Below are 23203 nucleotides of genomic sequence, written 5' to 3' on the forward strand. Positions count from 1 at the left end.
TACACGGGATCTCTTTTCTATTATTATCACATGCAGTTAGATAAGTTATGCAAATCGCGAAAACAAAATGCAGCAATTAATCTTTCAATTGCAAAAAGATTTTAAAAAATATAATATAGTTTGAACTTATTATTTTTGTATAAATTAACATTGTAATATCATTCTAAATTAATCGTGATCAATCATTGTTTATTTACTAAAAATATAACTGATTATTTATTTTATTATTATTTAAGTATAGTATTTCACTATTTTTTTAAGTATAATTACAGATTATAATAAAAACAAACATGCAATAAATTTTTAACAAATGTTACACACTAAAGAAATATTAGTAAATAAAGTAACATGTAGAGCGAAGAATTATTAAAGTAAAACTATTTCCATTAGGAAATGGGGAAATTTCCATTAGGAATGTTGCTTACTTTTGATCAGTGTTTTGATAGTTCATATCACATTAGTGTTTAAAGTTGGAAAATATAATTCTTTCTCAAACATATTTCGTGAAGAAGCGCATTAGAACTGCATGGACTAACGGCGTGGAAAAGAAAAAAAATGCGCCTGCGTGACTATTACACAAGTAGTCCATTCAAAAGTGTGCTTTTTATTATTTCTATGGGAAAAAACATCTGTTTAATTTCTTTCAATATCAAATCGATTACTAAATTGTCAAATTACACTTCAGAAGAAGTTCTGTTAAAATACGAGTGTCTATAATCCCATAATATTATTTTAAAGCATATAAAATTACTTTATACTAAGATATACGTGATAAAATTCATACAGAAGAGAAAAAAGATATGTATCTGATCGATGTGTGCAAAAAGGAGGGGAAAAACGTACTTCCTTCGATTTCTCCGCGTTCACTCGGTCCTGAACAGCGAAAGAGATGATTTGTCTCGAAAGTCAATATTTTAATTTTAATAAAATCCTTTTGCTCGCTATTGGATTATGGCCTTATCAACAATCTAAGCTCACACGACTCCGGTTTATTTTTTTCTGTTGTATTCTGACGTCCGCAATCGTGTTTCAGGTAAGACAGTATCTTACATTATGTCAAATAATAAGTAACAATTTTTTTACAATTTTACAATTAAAAATGTTATAATATACATATATTAAATGTCTGTTATCTGCTATATGTAGAATATATCATAATTCTTTATAATTATAATTAGCTGAATTATTCATTCAAAAATTTAACATAAAAAACATTTAATAATTCAAAATTTATACTTAAAGAATTGCTAATTATATCAAGTGACCAATTTTTATAGCGTTAACATTTTAATAAAATAAATGTTTATAGTTTACTATATTTTTGACATCGAAATGTACTCCCGATCTGGTCATCAAGGTTCTTTCTACCACACTTTTCTTTGCAGTTTTTATGATATCATATATTTTTTTCGGTATTAACATCAAGATTGTAAGTTAATCAATTTAATATTTAGCCAAATACTCACACAGAAATACATATATTTTATAAATTAAAATAATATAATAATAAATTATTGGAATAATATATTGTAGATGAAAGATTTATTAACACAACTTCAATATATATATAACGAATTAAAAGATGAAAATGAATACGCTATCCTAGAAAAGTATGGTTACAATGCAAAGTGTTACACAATTGTACTTACAAGTAAGGCAATATACATTTAGATTCTTATACATGTGTTTACATTTTCTATTTAAAGAAAAAAAATAACTAGAAGAAAGCTTTTAAAATTTGAGTAAAAAAATGAATCCAAGATATTATAATAATTTATTTATATAAAACATAAATAATATACAATATATATAGATTTACTGAACATTTCTCACATATGGATATGCATTAATAATAATTATAGTAGTAGCAAAAATTTTCAGATTTTAATAACATTAAATATGTTGCGAAAGCACTATAAATTGCATAATGCAAATATATTATTAATTGAATCAATTATATATTAAAATAAATTAAAACCTGTTAAATTTTATTGTGCGTGAGCTTGCGCGTGTATGTGTTGTGTGTGTTATAATGAAATAATATTAAAGAATTATTAAAAAAAAGAAACAAATTTAAATAAAATTTGTTTTCAAACCGTTTTAGCAATGGGTACCTGCGGCATAATTGTTATTATTATTAGCCAATTTTGGTCAAGATTTCTCGATGTAATTTTACCGACGAACAAATCTCGTATACACAACATGCAGTTCGTAACAGAATACTTCGTCGATCAAGAACGATATTATTTTTTAATTTTGTTTCATATAAGCACTGCACTTTTCATAGGCTTAATAGCAATGTTAGCAACAGGAACAATGCTCCATGCGTATATTCAGTATACTTGTGGAATGTTTAAAATTGCTAGGTATGTGTGTGAATTAAATGCAGAAACAGTTACAAATATACAAAATAAAATTATATGTAAATGATATGATATTATTACAAATGAATAAAAATAACTTATGAAGACAAAATACATTATTTTATAAACATATTCATTTTTTATTTGTTATTTACAGTTATCGTATTGAACGCACAATGAGGGTTAATATGCTGGAAAGAAGTAGCCTAAACAATATGAATTTGATATATGATGGGATAATTTGTGCTGTAACCGTGCATCGACAAGCAATGAAGTTTGTATTTATCCAACGATATATGTGTAATATGTACGCTCGGCCACAGGAATGCCTTAACACACGAATATACTGCACCCTAATGTTGCAAGTTACTCGTGCAAGTTCATGTGTTAAGGCACTTCTGTGACTGAGAGTACAGTATTTTATTGTCTTTAAAGATTGTCCGAACTATTGATATCTAGATTTGAGACAATGCTGTTGTGTATAACAGGAAGTCTAGTGCTATTAATGAGTGTCAACCTCTTTCGAGTAAGTCTTGAATTTCATATTAATAATTTATATAAATTTTATTTTTACAAATTTATACAGATTTCTATAATTTTCCTGTTTAAAAAGAAACACAATTTATAATGTATCGTAGAATGATGATTAGAACGTGATAGATAATTTGGTTTTAATTTTAATATTTGTGTTTTAGATTTCTCAAATTATGTTATCTAAAAATAATCTTATGGAATTTCTTTTACCCTGTATGTCTGTAGCTACAAGTACATTATACATGTTTTTAGCTAATCATGCTGCACAAGCGGTTACAGATCATAATAATCATGTTTTCGTTACTGCGTAAGAAATTTTCCCAAAACACATAATTATGATATAATTGTACAAGAATACACTTTATAAACACACATTAAAATTAAAGGCTAATGCTTGCTTAGAATGAATAGCGTATGTAAAAAATTATTTAAAAATATGTTTTTTAAATTTCTAACTTTTTGTTTATATAATTTTCTAGATATAATGTTCAGTGGTATATTGCCCCTTTGCAAATACAAAAAATAATACTGTTTCTGTTGCAAAAAGGAGCCAAAGATTATATTTTGAATGTCGGTGGAATATTTGATGCGTCTTTAGAATGCTTCGCTACAGTAAGAAACTATACTGCTTGGTAGATAATATGTAAATGTTAGCATGTTACGGATTATTATGATAAAAAAGGATATTTTTTATTACAGTTGGTAAAGGCTTCAGTATCTTATTTTACTGTTATGCATTCCACGCGGTGACAAGATAAAAATAAATTGTAATATAGTGAGAATATAATTAATAAAACAATATATTCTAAAAGTAGAAATTTCAATAAAAGAAATTTTAATAAAACTTTCATTTTTTGGATGTATTACAATTAGATATTTTGTTATCAAGAAAAGCAGCTAAGAAAATCTACGAACGTTTGCAAATAACGATTGTTGAATATATTTATTCTTGCTATACGCCAATTTTATTCCAATTTTTCTTAGTCTACTTATATATACATATATGTGTATATTCGTAATTCCATGACTAATTAATCCTATGATCAAGTACGAAATTCGTGGTTCCGTTGATAATGATTGAGCACGGATCTCGAAATAACGTTGATAAAGATCAATCATGGAATAATGATCGACTATCAACACTAATTTTGTTTTGAACGCAAAAGACGGGTAAAAAGCGAAACTATTTTTATCGGAGAATAGAATTACTTACTTTTAATCGACGTTAATTTGACAGTTAATATCTTATTAACGTTTAATGTTGGAAAATATAATTCTCTCTTTCTCTATCAAAGATCAAACGTATAGTGTAAAGATGCGCGTTAGAATAAAATGACGGCGTGAAAAAGAAAGAAATGCGCCTGCGTTACTTTTACATAAATAATCTATTGTCAGAACTATATCCCCTATATCACTATTGTGGAAAACATTTTAAAATTCTTTAAAGAAAAACATTTTAAATTTCTTTAATATCAAATCGATTAGTAAATTGTCCAATTATATTTCGAAGGGCTATCAAAATACGAGTGTTTCTGATCCCACGACAGTATTCTAAAGCATATAAAATTACTCTATATTAAAACACGCGGTAAAATTCACATAAAAGGGAGAAAAAATATATTTGATCGATCTGTGCATAAAGGAGAGGATAAATGTACTCTTTTCGAATTTTTCGCGTTCACTCAGTCCTGAGCAGCGACGAAAAATGATTCGTCTCGAGAATCAGTATTTTCATGTTAGTAGAATTCTTCTGCTTATTATTGGATTATGGCCTTATCAACAATCTAAGCTCACACGACTTTGGTTTATTTTTCTTTGTAGTATTCAGATGACTGCGATCTTTTTTCAGGTGAGACAGTATCTTAATATTATGATTATGAATACGATGATAACAAATTAAAACACATAAGTATCAATTTTTTACAATTTAAAATATTATAATATACATATATTTAATATTCATTATTTGTTGTATATATTATATAGAATATATAATTATAATTATGTGAGTTATTGATTTAAATATTAAACATAAAGAAATATTGAATAACATATACAAATTGTACTTTAGAAATTTATAATTGTATATAGAAAAAAAATATTTAACACTAATACTTTAGTTAAATAATTATTTATAGTTTACTATATTTTTGACATCGAAATGTACTTTCGATCTGGTGATCAAGGTTCTTTCTGTCACAACTATCCTTGCACTTTCTATGGCAACATATGTTTCATTCAGTACTAATACTAAAGTTGTAAGTTAATGAAATTAATATTTAATTAAATCCACGTACGCATACACACACATGTACATATCTTTAAATAAAAACGCATAAAATAATATAATAATTATTAGAATAATGTATTATAGATGAAGGATTTCATAGCACAACTTCAATATGTATACAATGCATTAAAAGATGAAAATGAACACGCTATCATAGAAAAGTATGATCACAATGCAAAGTTTTTGCTAATTGTACTTTTAGGTAAAGCAATACTTTTAAATTCTTTTATAAGTTCACATTTTCTACTTAATAGATAAGCTTATAAAATCAGTAACAAATTTGAGCCAAGGTGCTACAATAATTTATTTATATAAAATTTAAGTGTTTATTTATTAAACATGTGTCATATATGGATATGTATTAATAATGATTATAAAATAGCAGCAAAGTAAATTGAGATTTATTAAAATAACATAAAATATGTTGCAAAAAAATTATAAATTGCATAATACAAAAATAGAGTATAAAATTTAAAAATAATAAATTATATACATATACATATACATACATATAAATAAATCAAAATTAAATTTAAAAAATATCAATTTTTATTGTGCGCGTGTATGTATTAAGTGCCATATAACGTAAAATAATTTTTAAAGATTATAAAAACAGAATTAAATACCTTTCTTTCCAACATTTTTAGTAATGGGTTTTTGCGGCTTTATTGGGTTTTTTATTACTCAATGTTGGCCGAGATTTTTTGATATGGTTTTACCGATGAACAAATCTCGTCCACTTAATATCCTATTCGTAACCGAATACTTTGTCGATCAAGAAAGATATATTGTTTTAATCTTGCTGCATATGAACGCCGCATTAGCTATAGGAGTCGCGGGATTAATAGCGATAGGAACAATACTCTTCACTTATATACAACATACTTGTGCAATGTTTAGAATCGCCAGGTAAAACGAACGTAAAAAAAACTATACATATTCATATTTTGAAGAAAGATTTTGTAATTACCTTAAACAAATAAAAAAACAATGTTTATTTTATAAAGCAAAACACACACTATTCAATAAACATATTTGCTTATTACAGTTACCGTCTAGAACGCATAATAAATATTAGTATACTAGAAAATAATAGTCTAAAAAGAAAAAATGTAATATGTAATAATATAATTAGTGCGGTAGATATTCATCGGCAAGCTATGAAGTTTGTATCTATTTAACGATAAATGTGTAATATGTACAATATTTTATTGTCTTTAAAGATTATCTGAACTTTTGATATATAGATTTGAGACAATGCTGTTGTGTCTAATAATAGGGCTAGTGGTATTAGTAAGCCTCAACCTCTTTCGAGTAAGTCTTAAATTTTACTTTACTTTAGATATTTGCTTGAACTTCTGTGTTATCAATTCTATTAGAGCACTAAAGATGTAGGTATTCTCAAGTCTGCGCCATTTTTGCTCCATTCCCTCACTCCTTGCCCTTTCGCCTAATCACCATAAACTTCTTAGCTCAGCGAGGGCGAGCTAAGAAGCTAAAAGGGCGAGAGGGCAAGGAGTGGGGGAATAGAGCGAAAATGGCGCAGACGTGAGAATACTCACGTTTATAGTGCCTTAGTTCTATGTACTTATTATTTATAAATTTATACTGAAATTTATATGAATCATCCATAACTTTCTCAATTTAAGAAAAAAAAAATTTTTATAATTTACTGTAGAATGATAGTAAAAACATGAAAAATAAATTAGTTTTAATTTTAATATTTGTGTTTCAGATTTCTCAAATTATGTTATCTAAAAATGATATTATGGAATTATTGCCTTTTCTATCTGTAATAATAAGTATAGTAAGCATGTTTGTAGGTCACAATACTGCACAGATGATTATAGATCATAACAGTCATGTTTTCGTTACAGCGTAAGAAATTTTCTCAAAACACATAATTGTGATATAATTGTGCAAGAGACCGTCTTAAAAATTATTATATTAAAATTAAAGATTAATGCTTTTTTGTAAAATGGACAGCATGGGCAGCAAAAGTTATTTATAAATCTTGTTTTTCTGCAATTACTAATTGTTTGTTTATGTCATGTTTTAGATATAATATTCAATGGTATATCACTCCTTTGTACATACAGAAAATGATACTGTTTCTGCTACAAAAAGGAACCAAAGATTTTACTTTAACCATCGGTGGAATATTTGTTGGATCTTTAGAATGTTTCGCTACAGTAAGAATCTGTATCCCATAGTAAACAATATCTACACGATGGTATGTTCCGAACTGTGTTATGATAAAAAAAGATATTTTTTATTACAGTTGATAAAAGCTTCAATATCTTATTTTACTGTCATGTACTCTATCCGGTAACGAGATGATAATAAATCGCATATAGTAAGAATATAATTAATAATTAATAAAACGATATATTCCAGAAGTAAAAAAGTGTTTTAATAGAAAAACATTAATAAAGCATTAATTTTGTAGCACGTATTACAATAAGATATATTGCTACCAAGAAAAGCAGCTAAGAAAATCTACGAACGTTTGCGAATAATGATTGTTGAATGTATTTATTCTTGCTATACGTTAATTTTGTTCCAATTTTTCTTAGCCTAACCATACATATATATATATCAGGAGTACAAATTAGTTCGGTCCGTTTTTCAAAAGATAGCTCTGGCTGTTGTGAATGGTTCATAGTGACAGCAGATTTTGGCGGTTTCAGAGAGGTTAGACATCTGCTAATAATATTCAGTTTATATCGCTTTGAGTTTCATACAAAAACCTTGATTTTTACTGTGTTCGAAATGTCGAATTTTGTGCTAACCAAGCAGCATTTGCGGGAGGTTTTAATTTTCTGCTTTAATTGGAAGAAAAGTGCAGCTGAAGCCCATCGAATGCTTGTCGAAGTTTATGGTGACACTGCTCCAACTGATAAATCATGTAGGGAATGGTTTCGACGTTTCAAGGATGGAGATTTCAGCGTTGAAGACAAGCCTCGCTCTGGACAGCCAAAAAAATTCGAAGACAAAGAATTAGAGGCATTACTCGAAGAAGATCAGAGTCAAACGCAAGAGGAGCTTGCAGGATCATTGGGAGTAACTCAACAAGCCGTTTCTGTACGATTGAGAGCCATGGGAATGATACAAAAACTAGGAAATTGGGTGCCTTATGAACTCAAACCGAGAGACGTTGAAAGGCGATTTTTCATTTGCGAGCTGCTGATTCAAAGGCAACAAAGAAAAGATTTTTTGCATCGGATTGTGACTGGAAATGAGAAGTGGATATTCTACGACAACCCCAAGAGGAAAAAATACTACGCTAAGCCCGGTCAATCGTTGCCATCGACTTCAACATCAACACCAAAGCCGAACATTCATGGTTCGAAGATCATGCTCTGTATCTGGTGGGACCAAAAGGGTGTTGTTTACTATGAGCTGCTGAAACCTGGCGATTCCATTACGGGCGATCGGTATCGGCTTCAATTGGTTCGTTTGAGCCGTGCATTGCGAGAAAAACGGCCGGAATACGAGCAAAGACATGATAAAGTTATTCTTCTTCATGACAACGCTCGGCCTCATGTCGCAAAAGTCGTAAAAAAATATTTGGAAACGCTCAAATGGGATGTTTTACCGCACCCGCCGTATTCTCCGGACATTGCTCCTTCTGATTACTGGTTGTTCCAAAAGATGCAGCACGATTTGGCAGGTCACCGGTTCACTTCTTTCGCAGAAATCGAAAATTGGCTCCAAACTTGGATCGTCTCCAAAGACGAGTCATTTTTTCGAGATGGAATTCGAAAATTGGTTGAGAGATGGGAAAAAGTAGTAGCCAGCGATGGACAATACTTTAATTAATCTGTTCATTCATTTTGTTTTGAAATAAATGCATTTTTGAACACAAAAAAACGGACCGAACGAATTTGTACTCCTGATATATATATATATATATATATATATATATATATATATATATATCCCATGACTAATTAATCCCCTGATCAAGTACGAAATTCGTGGTTCCATTGATAATGATTGAGCATGGATCTCGAAATAACGTTGATAATGATCAATCATGGAATAATGATCGACTATCAACACTAATTTTGTTTTAAACGCAAAAGACGGGTAAAAAGTGAAACTATCTTTAGTGGAGAATAGAATTACTTACTTTTAATCGACGTTAATTTGACAGTTAATATCTTATTAACGTTTAATGTTGGAAAAAATAATTCTCTCTTTCTCTATCAAAGATCAAACGTATATTGTAAAGATGCGCGTTAGAATAAAATGACGGCGTAGAAAAGAAAGAAATGCGCCTGCGTGACTTTTACATAAATAATCTATTGTCAGAAGTATATTCTTTATCACTTTTGTGGGAGAAAAACATTTTAAATTTCTTTAATATCAAATCGATTAGTAAATTGTCCAATTATATTTCGAAAGGCTATCAAAATACGAGTGTTTCTGATCCCACGATAGTATTCTAAAGCATATAAAGTTGTCTATATTAAAATACGCGGTAAAATTCACATAAAAGGGAGAAAAAATATATTTGATCGATCTGTGCATAAAGGAGAGGATAAATGTACTCTCTTCGAATTTTTCGCGTTCACTCAGTCCTGAGCAGCGACGAAAAATGATTCGTCTCGAGAATCAGTATTTTCATGTTAGTAGAATTCTTCTGCTTATTATTGGATTATGGCCTTATCAACAATCTAAGCTTACACGACTTTGGTTTATTTTTCTTTGTAGTATTCAGATGACTGCGATCTTTTTTCAGGTGAGACAGTATCTTAATATTATGATTATGAATACGATGATAACAAATTAAAACACATAAGTATCAATTTTTTACAATTTAAAATATTATAATATACATATATTTAATATTCATTATTTGTTATATATATTATATAGAATATATAATTATAATTATGTGAGTTATTGATTCAAATATTAAACATAAAGAAATATTGAATAACATATACAAATTGTACTTTAGAAATTTATAATTGTATATAGAAAAAAAAAAATATTTAACACTAATACTTTAGTTCAGTGCTCGGAATTAGTCTGAACATTTCAGCCGATTTCCGTGGTATACGCCTTCTTTCCTCTCCTTACCGCGCGCGACGCAGCTGCTAGGGCCAGTGCCGCCGAGCGTTAGGAGCGGCACTATCTGATTAGGTTCTATGAGTAGGTTCTTCTCCTTATTTATTAAAATTTAAAAAAATTTATTAAAATTTATTAAAAATAAATTTTTTTTTAAATTTATTAAGTGGAAATATTTCAATAGATTTCTACGTCACCCATGAGGTACTAATACTGACACGTTTTTCAAAAAGTGGTTTCTATCTACATTATTGCATCAATTGTTCATTCTCATAAAAGGCTAAGAAAATCTAATTAAGAAAATCTCTTTTATATATATTTTTTTTTAAATTAAGAATTTATTTTTATTTTTAGTGGAATAGGTCTACGGGGGAAACCATTAAAAAAAAAACGCGTCAGCATTAGTATCTTATGGGTGACGTGGAAATCTATTGAAATATTTCCACTTAATAAATTTAAAAATAAAAAATTTATTTTTAATAAATTTTAATACATTTTTTAAAATTTTAATAAATAGGGAAAAGAACCCACTCATAATCAGATAGTGTCGCTCCTAACGCTCGGCGGCGCTGGCCCTAGCGGCTGCGGCGCGCGCGGTAAGGAGAGAAAAGGAGGCGTATACCACGGAAATCGGCTGAAATGTTCAAACTAATTCCGAGCACTGCTTTAGTTAAATAATTATTTATAGTTTACTATATTTTTGACATCGAAATGTACTTTCGATCTGGTAATCAAGGTTCTCTCTGTCACAACTATCCTTGCACTTTCTATGGCAACATATGTTTCATTCAGTACTAATACTGAAGTTGTAAGTTAATGAAATTAATATTTAATTAAATCCACGTACGTATACACACACATGTACATATCTTTAAAAAAAAACGCATAAAATAATATAATAATTATTAGAATAATGTATCATAGATGAAAGATTTCATAGAACAACTTCAATATGTGTACAATACATTAAAAGATGAAAATGAACACGCTATCGTAGAAAAGTATGATTACAATGCAAAGTTGTTGCTAATTATAGTTACAGGTAACGCAATACTTTTAAATTCTTTTATAAGTTCACATTTTCTACTTAAAGATAAGCTTATAAAATCAATAAGAAATTTGAGCCAAGGTGCTACAGTAATTTATTTATATAAAATTTAAGTGTTTATTTATTGAACATGTGTCATATATGGATATGTATTAATAATGATTATAAAATAGCAGCAAAGTATTGAAATTTATTAAAATAACATAAAAAATATTGCAAAAAAATTATAAATTGCATAATATAAGTATATGTAATTTAATGATAATCAATTATATACATATACATATAAATAAATCATGATTAAATTTAAAAAATTATCAATTTTTATTGTGCGCGTGTTTGTGTTATGTGGCATATAACGTAAAATAATTTTGAAAGATTATAAAAACAGAATTAAATACCTTTCTTTCCAACATTTTTAGTAACGAGTTTTTGCGGCTCTATTGGTTTTCTTATTACTCAATGTTGGCCGAGATTTTTTGATGTGATTTTACCGATGAACAAATCTGGTCCACATAACATTCTATTCGTAACCGAATACTTTGTCGATCAAGAAAGATATATTGTTTTAATCTTGCTGCATATGAACGCCGCATTAGTTACAGGAGTCGCGGGACTATTAGCGACAGGAGCAATACTCTTTACGTATTTGCTACATATTTGTGCAATGTTTAGAATCGCCAGGTAAAACAAACGTAAAAGGGACTATACATATTCATATTTTGAAGAAAGATTCTGTAATTACCTTGAATAAATAAAAAAATAATGTTTATTTCATAAAACAAAACACACACTATTCAATAAATATATTTGCTTATTACAGTTACCGTCTAGAATGCACAATAAAAATTAATATTCTAGAAAATAATAGACTAAAAAGAAAAAATGTAATATGTAATAATATAATTAATGCGGTAGATATTCATCGGCGAGCTATGAAGTTTGTATCTATTTAACGATAAATGTGTAATATGTACAATATTTTATTGTCTTTAAAGATTGTCTGATCTTTTGGTGTATAGATTTGAGACAATGCTGTTGTGTCTAGTAATTGGGCTAGTGGTATTAATGAGTCTCAACCTCCTTCGAGTAAGTCTTAAACTTTATCTTTACTTTAGATATTTGCTTGGACTTCTGTGTTACCAGTTCTATGCACTTATTATTTATAAATTTATACTGAAATTTATATAAATCATCCATAACTTTCTCAATTTAAGAAAAAAAAAAATTTTATAATTTATTGTAGAATGATAGTAAGAACATAAAAAACAAATTAGTTTAAATTTTAATATTTGTGTTTTAGGTTTCTCAAATTATGTTATCCAAGAATGATACTACGGAAATATTGCCTTTCCTATCTGTAATATTGTGTGTATTATACATGTTTATAGGTCACAGTGCTGCACAGATGGTTATAGATCATAACAGTCATGTTTTCGTTACTGCGTAAGAAATTTTCTCAAAACACATAATTGTGATATAATTGTGCAAGAGACCGTCTTAAAAATTATTATATTAAAATTAAAGATTAATGCTTGTTTGTAAAATGGACAGCATGGGCAGCAAAAGTTATTTATAAATCTTGTTTTTCTGCAATTACTAATTGTTTGTTTATGTAATTTTTTAGATATAATATTCAATGGTATATCGCTCCTTTGTACATACAAAAAATGATACTGTTCGTGCTACAAAAAGGAAGCAAAGATTTGACTTTATCCATCGGTGGAATATTTTTTGCATCTTTAGAATGTTTCGCTTCAGTAAGAAGCTGTATCCCATAATAGATAATATTTACATGATGGTATGTTACAAACTGTGTTATGATACAAGGGGATAATTTTTTATTACAGTTGACAAAGGCTTCAATATCTTATTTTACTGTCATGTACTCTATCCGGTAACGAGGTGGCAATAAATCGCATATAGTAAGAATATAATTAATAAAACGATATATTCCAAAAGTAAAAAAGTGTTTTAATAAAAAAATTTTAATAAAGCTTTAATTTTGCAGCATGTATTACGATTAAATATTTTGCTACCAAGCAAAGCATAAGAAATATACAAACAAAAATATTGATGTTTTAAATCTTCATAGCATGTCGAGCATAAGCATTTTAAATTTAAACAATAATATATACAATAATACATTTAACTAACCTAACATTCAATATTTTTAAGCAACTTTTCTTATACTCGTAATATATTATATATATTGATATATTTGATGTGAGAAATTACATAAAAATATCTAATTTATTTTTAATGCGTTTTGAATTTTTTAAAACTTAATTCTTCTGATGGTACATGATATATTTTCTATTAAGAAATTATAAAAATATTTAAGATAATATTTACATCAGGGACGATATGTATTCTATGTGATAATAAATACTAAAATAAAATTATATAAGCAAAAAAAAAAAAAAAAAAACAAAATACCTCAGATTGACTTTCGTGTAAATAGTTGTTTCATAAACGTTTTTCTTTCTTTTTCTTGTTTTTATTTAAAGAAAATATCTATTTATATCTTTGGTAAAACTACAAATACAAAACTTAATTGATTATTAATCAATACTTTTTATCCACATTTTACCATAATTTACCACAGTTTACTATATTTTTTAAAAGGATTTACTATCAATTTTGTCGTTAAAAATATTGTTATAATAGCGCATAAATTTTTTATATTTAGCAATTTTTTAAATACTTAGAAATATAATTAATTTTTTGACGATATATACACTCCCTCTGTTATTACGTTTAAATAAGTAATTTTTTCTTATAGAATTATAAATATGTGCAACGTAAAATTCTTTCTATTTAGAAATAAATTATCTATTAATTAATAATAACTTTACGTATAACCGATATGTCGTGTTTAAAGTTGAACAAAATACTTCTCAAAGATCTGTATTTTAAGAGCGCTTATTGTAATAAAGTTCTGGTGAACTGAAAAAGACGAAATGCGCTTGCATTGACTTTCATGTAAATAATCTTCTTATACGAATTTTTTATCTTCTTTTTTTATGAGAAAAAGACATCTGTCTAATTTTTTCTCAGCGACAAATAAATTGCTAAAATGTATACATCAAATTATGAAATTTGTAAAATTGTGAATGGTCCGATCTTATAGTAATATTTTGCCTCATTTATGTATTATGCTCAATTATAGAAATTGTGCTGCTGTATATACTAAAAGAAAGAAGTTATAGAATATCTAATCGATTGACAGAGAAAAAAAGTGGTGGGAGTACGTTTGTTGGGGTTATTCCAGTTATACATATTTCCGACCTCGTGAAGGAACGATGTACATCGAAGAGCAATGTTTTAATCTTAACAAGATACTTCTGGTTGTTATAGGATTATGGCCGTATCAACAATCAAAACTTGACCGAATTCGATTAATTTTCTTCTTCAGTATTTTGATAACCGGCGTCTTGTTTCAAGTAAGAAAACATTATTATGTAAATAAATCTCTAATAATTTTAAACTTATATTTAAAAAGTCACTAATTATATAAGAAGACAAATTTTTAATATAAAAATGTTAATAAAATTATTGCTTTTAGTTCACTATATTTTTTACTTCAAGATGTACTCTCGATTTAATTATCAAGATTCTTTCTATTACACTTTTCTATGCAATGTTTGTGATAAAATATATTTCGTTCGGCATTAATATGGAAATTGTAAGTTAGTTTTCGTGACATTTATTTAATGTATATTGAAACATCTACGAATTTTTAGACTTAATAATTCTTTTTAAATACATAAAAATAATATATTATACATAAAAAATGTATTGTAGATGAAAGATTTATTAATGCAACTTCAGCACACGTACGACAAGCTAAAAGATGAAAATGAATATGCTATCGTAGAAAAATATAGCTACAATGCAAAATATTACACAGTTATTCTTACACGTACGAAAATATTAATTTTTATATTTAAAAAAGCATATTATTACTGAAAAAATGACATATTAATATGCACTCAACATGATATTTTTAATATTTTATCGCACAAAATTATAAGATTTATAGTTTTTTTCTTTCATTTATATATCTTTTTATTCCAATGTATAAATATATTGTTGTTTAAAAGAATTTTATTGTATAATTTTTTTAAATTTTTTCATTTATTTAGTCTTTGTTTAGTCATAGAAAATATGTGATCGTTTTCGTTAAAGGTTTGTGAGACCCTCTCAGCTATAAATTATGGGGTGTGTCTCTTTCACACGGAAAAAGAGAGGGAAAGAAAATATCAGGGTACAATCTTGGGGAAAATGTTTGTGGGAAACGACAACTGTTTTCTTTTACTCATTTTAATCATTATACATCTGTATAACTTAGAGCACTTTTGAAAAAAAAAACATTCTCAAGTAGAAATTTACATAATATATTTTTCCTAATCCTTTTAGTAATGGGCACTTTATCTATATGTAGTCAAATTATTGTTCAAAATTGGTCGATTATTCTTGATATTATTTTGCCAATAAATGAATCCCGACCGCGTAATATACAGTTTGAAACAGAATATTTTGTCGATGAAGAAAAATATTTCTTTTTAATTCTACTGCATATGAACGCTACATTATGCACAGGAATGATAGGAATGCTAGCGATAGGAACCATGCTTATTGCATATCTTCAACATACTTGTGGAATGTTTAGAATTGCCAGGTAAGATGAACGTAGAACACAGCCATAAACATTCATATTGTTAAAAAGATTGTATTGTTATCTTAAATGAATAAAAGATGACGTTTACTTTACAAAGGCAAAACATACACTATTCAATAAACACATTTGCTTATTATTTATAGTTATCGGCTTGAACGGGCAACAAAAATTAATGTGTTAAAAGATAATAGTTTCATGGAAAAAAATATGATACATGACATAATTTGCGCTGTGGACATTCATCGGCAAGCTATGAAGTTTGTATCTATTCAATGTACATGTAACTCGAGTAATAACTCCAGTAATAATTTTTTGTCTTTAAAGATTGTCGAAACTTTTGGTATCTAGATTTGAAACAATGTTGTTCTGTTTAATAGCGGTCGGGGTGGTTTCTTTGAGTCTCAATCTTTTTCGAGTAAGTTTCTACCTTAACCTTCAAATTTATCTTTCAATAAGAATATAAAATAATATAATTTTAAGGATAAGTTAGTTAAAAATGTCTATTTTTTAAGAAGACTTCGTTTGTTAGTTTTTGCAAATTTTATATAAACTAATTTATATTAATTATCTTCGTAAATTACTATTATAAATTAAATTATTTTCTTATTTAAGTAATTTGCTATATTTAAAAACCACAATTTATCTACAATGCACGATATATTAATGATTAGGACATATGAGCAAATTATACAATACAAACATGAGCAAATTAAACATGAGAAAATTATACAATAATCATATAATATATCTGTTTTTTTAGATTTTTCATATTTTATCGTCTAAATTATATATCATGGAGATTTTCACTCACCTTGAATATGCATTTGCTATTGTAATATACATGTTCTCATCTAATTATGTTGGGCAAGATGTTATAGATCATAATAATCACGTATATACTACTGCGTAAGAAAAACATTTTTTTATGAAATACAGTTTTATAAAGCTTTGCTTTCTAAAGTTTTACATCGAAAACAGCAAAGGACTTATTTTTATAGAATAATTAGTGATATTTGTAATTAGTCAGGTCAGATTTGTAAATCTTTTAATGTTTGTTAAGTCATGAAGTCACGAATATTATCCACATAATATCGCAGATATAATATCGACTGGTATATAACTCCGTTGCATGTACAGAAAATGATACTCTTCTTATTGCAAAGAAACGCCAAAAATTTTAGTTTGAATGTCGGTGGACTGTTTGTCGGATCATTAGAATGCTTCGCCATGGTAAAAAATATCTTTTAATAGTGTATATCTTCAAGATGCTATATAAATTGCCTCTAAAAAAATATTTATAATTACAGCTGGTGAAGGCTTCGGTATCTTACTTTACTGTCATAAGTTCTACACGATGAGATAAATGAATTATATGATAAAATAATAAGACCTTGATGAAAAAAACAGTACATTTCATGTGGCAAAAATAGAAATTTAATTTTTATATACATTACAGTGATATGTATTTTAAATCATAAATAAAAGATAAATAAATATATGTTCAAAATTATTGTATTAAATATATTGATTATTAAATCTTAGTAATTTATAAACCTGGACGTTTTCATTTGTTATTTTAAAAATAAGTAATAATATAAATTTAATTAATTTTACTTTAAATCAATATAAAAAATACGAAAATAAAATAATTTTGATTGAGTTAATTCTACGTTGATTTAATTAACTAATGACACCTTTAAATTTTTATCTTTTTGATAATATGTATTATACACATATTGAAAAGTTTTGAAAGTGTACTACGCATAATATATTTCTGTATAAGAATATAATTACTTACTTTCTAAAAAGCAATAATTTCTAGCAAATTTACACCTGCAGAGTATTATTATAGACAGTCGATTATATCACATGAGTGCGCGTTAATGAATGAAGTTGTAGTTCCCGAAAGAATGGATAGCGCATGTGCGACTTTTGTGCAGATGGTTTGCTCATAAATATTTAATTTTACGAAAAAAAGACAGCCGTTAAATTACTTTCCATATAAATAGATTTCCCAAGAGCATTTGCTTTATTGAAAAATTTATTAAATTACATTTGTTTCGCCTTCACGATGGTGTTTTGTATCGTGTTACTGAATTAAGGAATTTACGCTGAAAAATATATACTAGAAAAAAGAGAATTTATGGAATACCTAATCGATCGATAGGGTAAAGGAGCAAGTAGACTCTTATAGATACTTTCATTGTCACTCATATTTTGGACATCGGAAAGAAATGATCGATCTTGAGACACAGTATTTTAGTTACAATAAGATTCTTCTACTCGCTGTTGGCTTATGGCCTTATCGGCAATCAAAGTTAACTCGACTTCAATTCATATTTTTTTCCATTATATTAATAACGGGTGCAATATTTCAGGTGAGCAATATATGTATTAATATATAATATTATATTATAAATTATTATTACAGCAGTTTTTTAAACTAATATTTATATATATTTATACTATATATACTCAGACAACACGTATGTCTCAAATACATCTGAAAGATGTTTAAAAAAATGGCTTTTTTCGGACATCATAAAGACATGCTTGCTGTCTGAGTATGTATGTATATATAAAATATAAATAAATGTAAAAAAGTAGCAAGATTAAATTTTTTTTTTTAAAACTGATAAAAACAAGATTGTGTCAAGCCGAGAGTTACATCTTCGCCATACTTCGTCAACTTCTGTACAAGTTTCAAATCACTAGCTTTCCCACGTGCAGTTCTACAATTATTTATAGAAGTGCATATTTGGTGATGCACCATGAAAATGAAGAATAAAAAGTAACGCATCTCTTGCCTCGATGCAATCTTGTATTTGCAAAATTATCAGTCCTTGAGAAAAAAATTTATTCTCATTACTTTTCTGATGCATTTCGTATATCATTTCATTAATCATACAATTTGATTATTATTAATTAATATAATAAAATTTGTTTGTAAATATTTAAAACTTTCAAGGCTAACTTATAATAAAAATACTTGCAGTTTACTACATTTCTGACTTTAAAGTTTTATTCTCCGATTCTCATTGTCCAGATTCTATCTACTACAACTTTGTACATCATTTTCGAAATAAAATATAGTTCGTTTTATGCCAATATTAACAATGTAAGTTGATAATACAAAAAGTACTGAAGTATGAATAGACTTACATTAAAACATCCCAGACAGCACGCATGTCCAAAATCGAGACATAAGATGGCTTAAAGACGTCATTAAGACGCCTTTTAGACACGGTATCTAAAAGACGTCTTAATGATGTCTTTAAAATGTTTTATGTCCCGATTTTAGACATGTGTGCTGTCTGGGATATTTCTTGATATGCATAAAAATAGCACAAAAAAATATTGGAATAGGTGAAAAATTTACTGATGCAACTTGAGCATATATATAACGAGTTAAAAGATAAAAACGAAATTGCTATCATAGAGAAATATGGCTACAACGGAAAACGTTATACGATCGGACTTATAAGTAAGTTCATAATTTCAGATTTTGCAATTTGATTGTATTTTTTTTAAACTTTAAAGTTTTATTCTCTGATCCTCATTACTCAGTTTTTATCTACTGCAAATCTCTCACCATTTTTATGATAAAATACAGATCGTTTTGTGTTAATATTGATAACGTAAGTTGATAATATACAAAGTAACAAAGTATGAATAAATACATTACATCTTACATTAAAACACATTTTTTAATATATACAAAAATAGCACAAAAAAATATTAGAATAATAAATAAAAAATTTATTGATGCAATTTGTAAGTAACATGTGCATATATGTAACGAGTTAAAAGATAAAAACACGAAATTGCTATTATAGAAAAATAAAGTAAAGTACATAACATACGTAAACATACGTATACATAAAGTTTGAAAAAATCTTGGTAAAAAATCGAATCTAATTATCAACTGTATAAGTAATTATCAACTGTATAAAAATAGATTATATTCAAAACACTATTAAATTTCTTAATGTCCGTGTGAGATATGTAAATGCCATTCTAAAATATTATATAAAAAAAATAATAAATTATATAAAAAGTGATGCAAAAAATCTTTTTTTAACGCTTTTCAGCATTATCCATTTGCGGCATGTTTCTCATACTTTGTAGCCAATTTTGGTCAGAAATTTTCAATATTGCCTTACCAACAAATGAATCGCGATTACATCGCATACCAGTCATGACGGAATATTTTGTCAATCAAGAACAATATTATATTTTAATTCTGCTACATATATATGTAGCATTTTTTATAGGGACAATAATAGTACTAGCAACAGGAACAATAATTAATACGTTTTTCCACCATATGTGTGGAATGTTTACAGTTTCTAGGTATATATTAAATACAGAAACAGCAACAAAGATTCTAATAATTCAATAAATATATTATTTACAGTTACCGTATTGAACGCGCAGTAAACTTTAATATGTTCAAAAATAACCGAAATAAAGAGAGTTTAATATCTAAGAATATAAGTTGTGCCGTAGATATTCATCGGCAAGCTATGAAGTTAGTAATTATCTAGTTCATCATGGATATAATATGTACAGTATTATATTTTTGTTTTTGTAGATTAACCAGCAATTTAATGTCTGGGTTTGATCCATGGTTCTTTGGTTTAATATTATTCGGAGTGGCTTCCTTAAGTTTCAATTTGTTTCAAGTAAGTTTCCGATTTCGATTTTTAGATTTATTTTTAAAGAAGATTTTTGTTTAAATAAGTTACATTGTGTGTGTGTGTGTGTGTGTGTGTGTGTGTGTGTGTGTGTGTGTGCGTGCGTGCGTGTGTGTGTAAGTTACTTCAAATTTTCGCGAATTGACAAAATTATTTACGAAGTATAATAAGAATCACCAAACTGGCGCCGATGTGTGTGTTATAAGCTTCTAAAATTGCTTGTATAAAAGAGCATTTTATACATGCAACGATGGCGTTAATTTACCTATGCTCGCCACACACACACACACACACACACACACACATATCTACCTAAAAACTTTTTCAAATCATACATAGTTTTAGAAGAGACCCTTCACTGGGTGCTCATATAGGGAAGTTTCATATAATTCTAAAAAAGAAATTTTTATGAATGTTTCTGTACGGTTAGTATTTTTGTTGAGTTTATATTATTATATTTTGTAATTAATGTTATAAGATATGTAGATAAGTAAATATCTTTATAAAATTCTTTCTTTAGATTACTAACATTATATCATTGGAAAACGATGTCACAACAGTTTTATTACCTTTTGTAGTTATATTAACTATTATCATATACATGTTTCTAGCTAATAGTGCTGGACAAGATATTATAGATCATAATCATTATCTATTTTTTACCATGTAAGAGATTAATACAGTATTACAAAAATGCGTTAATAGATTCTCAGAGTAACAGTAAAGACTAATGTTTTATGTTTAAAATAGACAGTGCATGTTAAATGTTATTTACAAAGTTTCTTGTTTTTTTTTAATTACTGATTCCTTATTTATACAATTATTAGATACAATGTTCCGTGGTACTTAGCTCCTTTAAATATACAGAGAATGATAACATTTCTGTTACAACAAACAACCAAAGAATTTTGTTTGACTGTCGGTGGACTATTTAACGCATCTTTAGAATGTTTCGCTACGGTGAGAACATATATTAAATATTAAATTGTATTTAACGATATATATAAACACAATAACAATTGATATTTTTTCTTTGTAGTTGGTAAAAGCATCGGTATCTTACTTTACTCTCATATATTCTATGCAGTAATGAAAAAAAGATTGATCAAATAAAAACGTAGTTTGAATTAAAAAATATAAATATATATTGTAGACAAATATTTTATTAGTAGAGTAAAAAGCCTAATTTTTGGAACATGTATTGTTTTATTCCAAAAAATCATAACAACAAAATTATTCAATCAAAGAAATAAATGCTTCAAATATCTATAACACATCAAAACTAATTATATTTGCAAGTATTTTTATATAGAAATAAAATATAGATTTAATTAATATAACATTATGATATTTGTGATACACATTATCTTCAAATAATTAATTTATTTTTAATGTTGATATTATCAAATACAGCTATTTTGATTAGTGACGTATGTGTAAAGAATTATGAAAATATACTGTGCAAAAAAATTTCGATTAGAAAATGTCTTATCTAATCTGTTTAAACTAATAACAATTTGATAATTATTACACACAGGGGACTTTACTTGTATACGGATATGTTATACGGGTTATTGTGTTCTACTGTCTATTATGCTGGTATTAGCGCGTGCGATTGGTGAGTCAGTTTTTCGTTATATTAATTTTCTGTATATAAAAAAATTTTTTAAATTATTTTTACATAATTTTTATTATTTCCAGGCAATATAAATCTTTTTCTTCTTTTCTTATATCCTGGTAAATTGAAAAGCACCAAAATTAATGGCCAAAACATATTTTTTATATTTTTCATATACTAACGTATTGTATAAATAGTTAGTAGATATGATAGTTCTTGCATTCTAAAAACCGCATTTCCAATTGTTATTATTTTTTTTATCATTATTTATCTTTGAAAAAATATAAAACATTATTTTAGTTTTAATAGAATTCTGCTGCTGAGTGTAGGATTATGGTCTTATCAACAATCAAAATTCATTCCACTTCGGTTTATTTTTCTTCTTAGTATTTTTGCATCCGCTATCTTGGCCGAAGTAAGATATTATTATTATTATATTTAATTATTCTTTTTATTATAAGTGATATGTAATTACATAATTAGATATACATATATATTCATAAAATAATTTACATTTTAATTAAAATATTGTATCAAATATTAAACGTTCTTTGTTTACAAATTTTCTTTCTGTTAGTATGTGTGAATAAAAAAATATCTATAATAATGTAAATCAACAAAAAAAGAAAATAAAAATAAAATAATTTTGATTGAGTTAATTTTACGTTGGTTTAATTAACTTTACTATTTTTTATTGCTTATTTGTGGTATACATCTTAACAAACTAGACAGCGTATCTAAATAACTAATTTATTGTTAATAATAACTTTAAATTTTTTATCTTTTTGATAATACGTTTGATATAGATATTGAAAAGTTTTGAAAGTGTACCATACATAATATATTTCAGAACAAGAATAAAATTATTCACTTTTTAAGTAGCGATGATT

At 27.1% G+C, this 23203-nt stretch overlaps 4 protein-coding genes across 8 annotated transcripts in view; 3 read left to right on the plus strand and 1 right to left on the minus strand.

Annotated features, from left to right (window-relative positions):
* MAGE overlaps positions 1 to 23203 on the minus strand; it is an 84027-nt gene that overhangs the window by 7551 nt on the left and 53273 nt on the right. Inside the window, exon 1 of one of the 3 annotated variants that reach the window (XM_067360037.1) lies at positions 5814 to 5835. The exons of the other annotated variants lie outside the window; for them this stretch is intronic. The gene's annotated coding sequence lies outside the window, so the exon portion shown is untranslated. Of the gene's footprint in view, positions 1 to 5813; positions 5836 to 23203 lie in introns of those variants that run through there. 3 annotated transcript variants of the gene reach the window in all.
* LOC105675664 (uncharacterized) lies at positions 447 to 7665 on the plus strand. The gene is made up of 19 exons (XM_067359040.1): positions 447 to 1033; positions 1310 to 1429; positions 1534 to 1651; positions 2105 to 2366; positions 2521 to 2637; positions 2799 to 2889; positions 3059 to 3204; positions 3377 to 3509; positions 3597 to 3643; positions 4383 to 4443; positions 4504 to 4746; positions 5036 to 5155; positions 5272 to 5389; positions 5835 to 6096; positions 6236 to 6352; positions 6411 to 6501; positions 6923 to 7065; positions 7247 to 7379; positions 7469 to 7665. Exons 1-19 carry the CDS (start codon positions 890 to 892, stop codon positions 7517 to 7519), a joined length of 2517 nt encoding a protein of 838 aa, XP_067215141.1. The 5' UTR covers positions 447 to 889; the 3' UTR covers positions 7520 to 7665.
* On the plus strand, positions 9586 to 13728 carry LOC137001317 (odorant receptor 43a-like). 3 transcript variants are annotated; one of them, XM_067360026.1, is made up of 10 exons: positions 9586 to 9934; positions 10955 to 11074; positions 11191 to 11308; positions 11737 to 11998; positions 12138 to 12254; positions 12313 to 12403; positions 12618 to 12760; positions 12942 to 13074; positions 13165 to 13239; positions 13312 to 13728. In XM_067360026.1, exons 1-9 carry the CDS (start codon positions 9791 to 9793, stop codon positions 13213 to 13215), a joined length of 1179 nt encoding a protein of 392 aa, XP_067216127.1. In that variant the 5' UTR covers positions 9586 to 9790; the 3' UTR covers positions 13216 to 13239; positions 13312 to 13728. The 3 variants fall into 3 exon arrangements, with proteins under 3 accessions (XP_067216127.1, XP_067216126.1, XP_067216128.1); XM_067360025.1 differs by having other exon boundaries at positions 9587 to 9934; positions 13326 to 13727; XM_067360027.1 differs by having other exon boundaries at positions 9592 to 9934; positions 12337 to 12403; positions 13326 to 13724.
* Positions 13957 to 23165, plus strand: LOC105675663 (uncharacterized). The gene is made up of 19 exons (XM_067359041.1): positions 13957 to 14760; positions 14883 to 15002; positions 15122 to 15239; positions 15737 to 15998; positions 16142 to 16255; positions 16323 to 16413; positions 16759 to 16904; positions 17096 to 17228; positions 17306 to 17344; positions 18994 to 19116; positions 19365 to 19482; positions 20090 to 20351; positions 20416 to 20529; positions 20593 to 20683; positions 21216 to 21361; positions 21523 to 21655; positions 21735 to 21989; positions 22233 to 22313; positions 22397 to 23165. The coding sequence occupies exons 1-17, from the start codon at positions 14620 to 14622 to the stop codon at positions 21783 to 21785; spliced, it is 2202 nt and encodes a 733-aa protein (XP_067215142.1). The 5' UTR covers positions 13957 to 14619; the 3' UTR covers positions 21786 to 21989; positions 22233 to 22313; positions 22397 to 23165.

The sequence above is a fragment of the Linepithema humile genome, chromosome 7 (genome assembly GCF_040581485.1).
Source record: "Linepithema humile isolate Giens D197 chromosome 7, Lhum_UNIL_v1.0, whole genome shotgun sequence".
Classification (NCBI taxonomy): Eukaryota; Metazoa; Arthropoda; class Insecta; order Hymenoptera; family Formicidae; genus Linepithema; species Linepithema humile.